General features: G+C 41.3%; 1 protein-coding gene across 1 annotated transcript in view; it reads right to left on the reverse strand.

Annotated features, from left to right (window-relative positions):
• Window positions 1–9,638, reverse strand: part of sema4c (sema domain, immunoglobulin domain (Ig), transmembrane domain (TM) and short cytoplasmic domain, (semaphorin) 4C) — a gene marked incomplete at its 3' end in the record, with an annotated part of 58,006 nt that overhangs the window by 6,568 nt on the left and 41,800 nt on the right. The window contains exons 8-9 of the mRNA XM_080739375.1: window positions 8,199–8,374; window positions 3,971–4,115 (exon numbers count right to left, since the gene is read on the reverse strand). Coding sequence (XP_080595501.1) covers window positions 3,971–4,115; window positions 8,199–8,374 — 321 coding nt within the window. The remainder of the gene's footprint in view (window positions 1–3,970; window positions 4,116–8,198; window positions 8,375–9,638) is intronic.

Here is a 9,638-nt window from a genome sequence, read left to right on the forward strand (position 1 = left end):
ACAAGACTGTCGCACAAAACGAGTGAAAACAGCCGATCTACAAGCACACAACGCCTCGCATTTCACTAGTTTAGTAAATTTTATAGATGATAAATACAAAACAAATGGTTTTGGACATACAAGGTTTCCACACAACAACGACGATATGCTATAAATATAAAGTGCTGGGAGTGAAAATTAAAACGTAAGGCAATATTTATGGAGTGCCCTGAGACAAAAAAGTTTGGGAACTCCTGCACTACACTGTAGTTTTGTCATCCTTGCTAGCTCCACATCCCCTTTTATTCTCCTCCTCCTCCTCTCTTTTGCATTGTTTAGTCCATCTATAGAAGTCCAGATTCTTCCTCTCTGGTTGAGCCACTTCCTCTCTTCTCGCCCCCCGAGGCTGTCAAAGCACCTCATTCTTTCCACTCGTCTTTTATTGCGCTACTTCTCACCTCCACCAGTGCAAGTGATCGTTCTATCGCTCCACCTAGATAATTTCCTTTATTATGCTTTGCCTCGCTCCCCCATGTTTTCACCCACTCCTCCCTTTTCTCTGTTTCCTTTACTCTTATGTATTTCTTCTTACCCACCTCATCCTCATAATGCCTCTCTTCCTCCCTTCTGTATGATCAATACTTCTACCATCCTCTGTCTTTTATTACCCATATACCCACCACCATTCTCTTCACTCAGTCAGCTGTTGTTCCTTCCATACCTCCTCTACATTCTTTTCTACAGTATATATCCATATATATTTATATATACTTCCTTCCCTACCTCCCCTCCCTTTCTCTCTCTCACTTACAATCAATCCCTCTATCATCTCTGTCCTCTTTCACGTACCATCTATCAACCCCTGGCTTTTGTTTCATTAAGTATTATCCATCTATTCACTCCACTTATTCTTTCATGCCCCCCAGCTATTTTACCTTTTACGCATTTATCCCCTTATCCTCTCTCACCTAATATCATATTCATCCCTCATTCCCCTCTATCCGTCAGGTTCTTCCCTCTGCTTATTGTGTCGACTCCTTCCTACTTCTGCAACTTGTTCTGGCCATGCCCCATCCCCCCACTCACACTATTATTGTTCTTATTCCTTGTTACATTTCGAAGCAAGGGAGTCTTTTGAAGGAAAGTATATGTATCTGATTGGATCATATCTGCTGTAATGTGCTTTTATAGCAGTTATTCTTTTTATATTGGCTTAAAATTTCATTTCACAAACAAAAAGATGACTAAGCAGGGAATATGCGTTTTCTGCGCCTCTCTACTTCATCCCCCCTTCTCTCCACATCGCTTCCTCTCTTGTGTCTTCCTCTCCCTCTGTCTCTCCCTCCCTCCCTCCTCTCCCCATCATTTCTCCGGGAGGCTCTCTCCATTCCGACATGTCGCCACTCCGAAATTGACTTCCTATTGTCGGAGTGGCGACACTCCCATGGGGGTTCGGTTTAGGGTTAGGGTTAGAGATAGGGTTAATGTCGGAATGGAGACATGTCGGAAAGGAGACATGTCGGAGTGGAGAGATGCACTCCATTTCTCCTTCTCTATACCATACGTCCCCCTCTCTCTCTTTCCCTCATCACCCAATCAATCGTTCAATCGTGAGGTCTACACTTATCACCATCCTTCCTTCCTTTTCACCCTCTCTCTCTTGCTCTCTCACTTATCCATCCATCCCTCTCTCCATCTATCCATCCATCTCTTACCAGGGGCGTCATTTGGGGCGTCATGGTTTGGCAATGGCCACCCCCTAGTGTTCACATTTAACCTCAAATTCTGTTATTTTATTCATATCATCCCCAACTCATCGCAATCGATGCCCGTCCAGCACATGTATAATTTAGATAAGCGTTCTATTTTATGCAACCACTAATTTATTAACCACTTTCAACGTGGCAACGCAATTTTGGTAATAATATGTCATTATAGACAACATTCCTGGCCGATTGCAGGAGGGACGCCCCGCCCCCAAGTCGAAAGGGAACTTCCGGGTTCTCTCTGTCAGGCATGCATATAAACGTGTTGCCAAGTCAATTTATTTACCTAAACTATCTTGTTTTTTTTGCTTATTTATATTGCAAGAGTTGGCTTGTTTGGCTTATTTCTCTCACAAATTTTGGCAACACTGCCCAGCGCTGCAGTAAAAGATTATAACAATGAACTGAAAGGGTTAAACCAACGGAGGTTTTTTTTCCAGCTGTCAGATGGTGCGGTGACTGCGGTCATGGTCTCTTGATATGCAAGCGCACCGCTATCTTCGATGTTTTTATTCTATCTACACCAGTTAATAGTATTGATGACATCCTTAACATATCCTAAACTCAGCAAACTCCCCAGAGAAGCAGCACGACTCACAACAACAACAACAACAACAAGGTAAAACTCTCATGCTAGCTAATTAGCCTTGTTAGCTACGATCTTTTACTGTATGGGGACTACTCTTGTTACAACTAAGTACAAGTTATTTTCACTTGTGACAACACAACATTGATTATAATTGAAATACAAGCTCTTCGCTGTTGTGTTGTATCTGTGAATGCAATTGTTTTCTGTCTTTCAGACCTGTACTGTACGTCCAGGACCAATGAAGCCAGATGTGAGGGTCTCCTCATCATATTTATTGCAATAAAATATTTATACACACTTTTCTTTGACTTGACCATGCCTTTTTTTTTTAACTGTTGAGGGTTTCAAATGTTGTACTGTATATTGTGTTATTGAGATAAGGAATGTTCCCAATGATGCTTTGAAGGAATGCTTTTAAACACTTGTCATTTTCAATTAATCCAGTTTGTTTTTGTATCTATTAAAGCCAAATGTATTCATTGTTTTGACGTGACAGTTTAGGATTTAATGATTAAATGAGCATTAAATATGAATGGATATTTATATTGCCTTGATTAGGATTAAATCGATGATTTACAGTGATATAGTGAAATGAACACAGCATAGGATGCACATAATAGGTGGGCTAATGTGTATTATGTCTATTCTGGAGTGGGTTGAGTTGTTGACAGGCCTATTTGTAAAAACATTAATGCATATCACACAACACAAGCCAACTGTGACTTCATCCCAGAACAGAGGAGAATGGAGATGACAACGTTTGACATGATCAACCAGCGTTCTGAAGGGAAAAGGTTTGCTAGCTAGAAATCATACAACATTCGCTTCCATGAAATACTGATTAGGTTCAATGCTTGCTTTCAAATACACAAATCTGTTTATTTGTAGGCCTATATCAATTCAATTCAAAGGAGCTTTATTGGCATGAGAAGACATGTTTATATTGCCAAAGCAAGTGTCAAATAAAATAAAAACAGTTTAAAATGGCGAACATATAATATGACATGCAGTTGGAGGGAGTACAGCATTGTGTAAAAAGCTATGTCGCATTGTGACATTTTATATATATATATACAGGGTATAAAGCTTTTGAAACAATTTAAATAGCGTTATTTTTTAAGAAGTTTGCATATGAAAAAAGGTAGTTTCATGACAGTACACTAGTACAAGGTCAACTAAAAGCATACGCCCAAGAAAGCCTATGGCAATTGTTTCAATTGAGATCTCTTTTTTTTTCCCTCCAACTCATAACATTGAATGATGGCAGAACAGGTGTGTATCGTCACAACTCATTTATTTATCAGCAGAGTGGATGAGTGTTGCCATTAAGTGACATTGTTAACATAAGTTACAAAGTAAAATTACAAAGTAAAACAATCCCGTCTCATTAGTTAAGAGGAGAATCAGATCAGATGAACGTAAACAGGAAATCGCGCTACGATCAAGCCCAAAAAAGGGCTTCCGGTCGGCATGTTGTCTATAGGTGAAAAAGTTCAAACATTCTCTCTTTTCACCCCCAGACAAACAGCGAAAATAGTTGATAGGCTCACTATTTTCGCTATTTTAGAAATGGAGCGTGGTAACCAACCAAGCTTTTGCCACCCCCTATTTACAAAGTTACGCCTCTGTCTCTTACCGCTCCAGGTCGAGGGCTGGGGATGTTGCCGCTGTATCTGGCCCATTTCTGGGAGGCCTCTCTGTACTCCTTAAAAGGCCCGTCAAACACCTTCTTCACCTCCCCAATCTGGTACTGACACACTGCCGACACGTCCACATCACCCCTGACACACAACACAAGAACCAAGCAGAGAAGGAACCATTAGTGTCAACTGTGTGCCGCTATGTAAACAATTTCTTGTTATTAACTCAAAAGTAGGATTGACTTTATTCTACTCTTTAGTGTTTATGGACCATATCGTCGTTGTCGGGTGGAAACCTTGTATGTCCAAAACCGTTTGTTTTGTATATATCATTTTAAAAATGATTTAAACTAGTGAAAACAGCCGATCTACAAGCACACAACGCCTCGCACCGCGAGGCGTTGTGTGCTTGTAGATCTGCTGTTTTCGCTACTTTTGTGCGACGGCCTTGCATGATGAATAAGGGCTTTACTTTGCGAAAGAACGTGCAAATTTGAAAGTCGGAGATACAAGGTTTCCACTCGACAACGACGATATGAAAACTGGGAGTGCCGAAAGTGTAGATGAGTCAAAGGATTGAAGGATCCAATATAAACTGATTGGGAAAGAATGGTGGCACTATACGATGATCTATCATATGTCATTTTGTCAAATTCTTTCCGATATGGCTGCTGTGCATATAGAGCCTGCTGGCATGTGTTGGTGGGAGGGAAGCCAGCAGGGGAGGGCGTTGTCTGTCACTGCACTGGCAAGCGAGGAGCGAAATCGTCTGAGGTTTTTACCAAAGTTAACGCCCCCGTCACGGCTAGACTCGCGATGCAGAAGGGAGGCGAAGGGAGACCTCTTGTGTCAAGCGCGTCTCCACAGAAAGCACAGTAGTACCGGGTGACGCGCAAATAAAAAATTAAACACTTCTTTGGTATTTTATGAAAATGTTGCTACACTAAAAACTCAATTTTCGCTACACTCAATACACCTTTTTGCATTTGAAGACAGTGTGCGTGGAGTTTTTGCCTTTTCAGTTCACCGACCATTGTTTGGTCTCTCCTCGACAGCACCTGTCGTTGTAGGTGTGCAAAAGCCTTTCGTTTCATTGCTACACTCAATAAAAAATGAAATGGTAAAAGATAACAAAGCCTATCCAAAGACCATTTTGCGTTGTGTTTTATGACCCTTTTCCACCCGTTTTTTCCTGCATAGTACTGTGTTTTATTTGTCTGTCACAAAATCGTTTCTGATGTATTATTTTAGTTGACCTTGTAGCAGTGAAGTGTACTGTCATAGAAATGTACCTTTACCCATGGAAACGTCTACTTAAGGCGTCAATGCACTGCTCCCAAGCCGCGAGGGGCGCCAACTTCGGTAAAAACTTTGTAGTACCACCTGGTATGGATGCTTGTCTGCAGCCCTAAAGTCACAACTGTTGCAACAACTGAACATTTGTTCAAAGACAGTTGGACAACCACTTCAGAGGCTATATACGACTACGTATGATAACAGCATTCTAAGGTTGGCAAGAAATATTACCTCTAATAGTAGCCATGTGTTGCATAGAGAATATAGGTTGCTGCCTTCAGGAAGGAGATACGGTGTTCCAGAATACAATAAGGTCAGACTCCATTGTCCATCAGTCGACTTTAAGGCTTAATCAGGAGTTTGGCCATAGGTAGGCTTAGCGGTGGACATTGCTCTTGTCTGTATTATGTTTCGCATACATGGCTGCTGTGTCGCAAGACAAATTTCAGTGTGAACTGACAATAAAGTACTATATCATATCATATCATATCAGCTGATTTCGTTCCTCGCCACTGGCGATCTGGCTAGCCATCCTTCTTGCGTAGCATCAGAGTCTGTTCTTGAGAGATTACTGCGCTGACAACTCCTATAGATGTTCAGCAGGGAGAACAACCCTGAGGGGTAGCATGTTGCTCCACATGCCTTATGCCCTCCCAGTGAAATACCTCACTGTCAGCTGAGAAGAAGCAGTTGGTAACTCCATGTGTATCAGAGGAGACATGTGCTTGTCTACACCCTCCGCAGACCAACCAGGCTTGGCAGTGACAGGGACCATACACAGGGGGGTAATTGGCATAACGACTAAATTAGGTAAAGCGGGGCACACTACTAGGGTCTTTTCTGTTTTCTGTTAATGTGGGGAAAGCTTTAGCTGAAAATAGCTGATCAAGAAGCTCACAACGTGAACATTACGGATGCCAGGGTTTAAGTGGTTAAGAAATACTGTTTGGAAAGAGAATTACGTCAGCCGTCTCCGATTAAGCTGCAGGACAGAAGCCCGTATCTGCTGTTTGTGTAGTGTAAGACAATTTGATGTACAAGCAATAAACTTTCTGAACCAGACAGCAGAAAGACGACGTGCTCAGCAGCTGACAAACGTTCCTTAGTTCATTATCTTAATGTGATTATTTGCGGGAACGTCCATTACGCTCATTACATTTTTATCTGCAGGCGTTCTACACTTGCAAACAACATTAAATCTAGCTTGAAATAAGCTGTCTTAAATTAATAAACTTTACTTCTTTTTTGTTTATTTTTTTCCCACCTCCACAAAACAACTGCCTCTGGTAAGAGGAGAAAGGAAAAAGGTCACATTCATTAAAATAATTTGATTTGGTCTTGTGAAGTAGTTTCTGAGATGGGGCACTGAGAACACGATTACACACGATTTGTTTATCAGCCACACGTCACACCAGAGCATAGTGCCTGTCATCTTCTGATGTGTAAAACACTCATCTGTTTGCTCAGACCGCTGAGCTGAACTTCAAGTAGTAATTTACATAAGGTCCAATTATCCCCAATGCTATCTGCAGCAAAGCTGGAGGGCTTTAAGGATTCCCTTCAGCACGTTACCCGGAGAGGATAAACGGGGATTCAGCTTTTTATACTGACAGTGGGAGATGTGGAAACAGAATTAAAAGGCTCCAGTTCAAAAGACGATTCCCTTTGTGATATGATATCTGAACACAAAGGGGTTCACATGAAAGGGCATTGCCCGCTAGGGACGAGTCTCCCAACTTCCAAATTTCATCTAACTAACCCCCTGCTATTCCTCTGCTCCCATTCCTGCTCCCTTCCGGCCATGCAGGCGCATGGTACCGCCAAAGGACCCATGCAAGCTGTGCACACAGAGACCTGACATTGTCCATGGAATATTAAAAACCAACACCAGGGAGCGCCTGGTGGCCTACTGGTCAAAAAAAAAACACTAGTACTGTATAAATAGTTGGAAGGGGTGCTGAAAAAACAGGTGAACATCTAGGAGGATTCCATGGACAGGAAGATGGTTTGTAGATACATTTTTCATACATATGGTGAGCTTATGGTCAGTATGCATTGTCATGGGGCCCTCATTTAAAAGTGGTTAACCATTTGTTGTTATCCAAATACATTTTAAGACATAGTTGATTGTTATTGAAACATGAATTATCAAAAATCAGTTGTGACTGATCTGACTCTACTTAGAAAACTAGAAATATAACTAATTTGCCCTGCAATTCTTCATTGCGATAATACTGTTTCGCTCTACCAAGAATGGTATGAAATTGATACAAAATCCATCTTTTATTCAGTACAGCTTGATTTGATTTGATTTAGAAAAGCAGTGAGCAGAGAGATGTGAACTAGAAATTTGAATTATATCAGTTTAACTAGTGTTTCTCATTGTGATTTTCTTAGGGTTGGTGTAAAGTATAACTACTATTACATTTAAATATAGCCAAGCCATACTGTAAATATTGGTATTATTTATTCACGTATTTTAGCTTATTATAGTTCTAGTCACCTTCTGTGGTGTTGTTTTCAGTCAGTTGCTTACTTATGTTAAAACATGATATGCATACGACATGCTTTACCCCATTTAGTTTTGGTTTTAGTATACAGTGTTTTTATAATACCCGTATTTTCCGGACTATAAGGCACACTTAAAAGCCTTTAATTTTCTCAAAAAACTACAGTGCGCCTTATAGTCCAGTGCGCCTTATATATGGATCATTCATTGACATTGACATTCCCTTTAGCACAGCTCCATCTGTTGGATGCATAACGCAACGGTAGCGTCTATTATGTGCGCCTTATAGTCCGGTGCGCCTTATATATGAAAACAGTTCGAAAATAGACCATTCATTGACAGTGCGCCTTATAGTCCGGTGCGCCTTATAGTCTGGAAAATACGGTAACAACAGTGCTGAGTGGTGGCCTCTCACTCACCACTGTGCATGGAAGATGCCATAGAAGGTGGTCCCTCTCCAGTCCTGCCCTGGCAGGATGAACACAGCCCGCAGGCTGTTGAAGGTGACATGGCGCTCGGGGAGCGAGCACACCAGACGAGCCTTCTGGAAGGTTGTCCATTTCTTCTGGAGGGTTCTGGTTCCCCCCAAATCACCCTGAGCGGAGGAGGAAGGATGCAGGAGGTTAATTATGTATGATCATTATGATGACTGAGGGCCGCTCTCCATGTGGGAGACCGACTGCAAGGTCAGGAATATAATGGTGCCTCTTAAGGGCTCAGGGCTGAGCGCTTGCTCGAGGGCACTTGAGCAGGATAAACATTGGGACATGGAACTCTGTCTGTCCTCTGGCTGGGGGCTAGTTCCACTATTCCACCATCCACTATTGTGGTTCTATTGTGTTGACTGAAAACAACTGTTTTCAGAGGTTTTACAAAGTGAGTTACAAAGCGTCAGCTTTCACTATCTTTTCTTTTATTTCCAATTCTGCAACTTTATTTTCCTTAAGGAATTTGCTTGGGCAAATAGTGAAGTAACATCTCAAATTAACACACGACTACAGTAAAGTATACAGAAACATACAGGTTTCACATAAAACACTGCAGAAGGGACATTCAGATACAGTAGTTGATTATTTATTAAACAGCAGACAAAACATTTCAAGTACAGTAACACACTACTAACACAGAGATCGTATAGCAGAGGATATGCCGTCTGTATTTGCCGTTTACAGGTAGAAGTAGTGTGTGGCTATGTGTGAAGCCTAAGTTATACATAGCACGATAAACTGTGAGCTTATAAATCTATTTTCGGTGTGCCGACGTGCAGCGAAATATAATTCAGGCTTAAGGAGAAGGACATGTTATTGCAATCTCCTGATATTGCAGGGAGCTTAGTTTGTTTTTAGCACTCGAGAGCGCTGAGGGCGAGGAGTTGGAAGATATTTCAACCTTACAGAAAGAAAACTGCACTCAAAAAAGCTACTAGCTGAAGGAGAGGTGCTCGACGGACAAAGGGCCTTAGACAGTGTGTCTACATACACAGTACACATCAAAGTATGTGAATCCTTGGTCCCGCAGGGAAAACATGTGGGAGGAAAGCAAGTGAGTAATATTCTCTACCTTTTATTCAGAAACAACGTTTGCTTCACAACTCATCCTCTTATTATGCCTGGGAGCAGTTCTGTATGACTGCAGTCTTTTACTGCTGGCCACTGAGCAGTGAGACAATGCCTTTTTGTATCCGTCCAAGTTCACAAAACAATGCTCAGCCTCTAGAATGTTTGAATCCTGTGTATAATAAGCTCAGTGGGTGTGACTGAATTATCATAAAGTTCCTGAACTTCTGCTTCTGTTCAATGTTCACTATTGAATATTAATATTATTATATTAATATATTATATTCATAAATATATATTTTT

The sequence above is a fragment of the Nannobrachium achirus genome (genome assembly GCF_963921795.1).
Source record: "Nannobrachium achirus genome assembly, chromosome: 12".
Lineage (NCBI taxonomy): Eukaryota > Metazoa > Chordata > Actinopteri > Myctophiformes > Myctophidae > Nannobrachium > Nannobrachium achirus.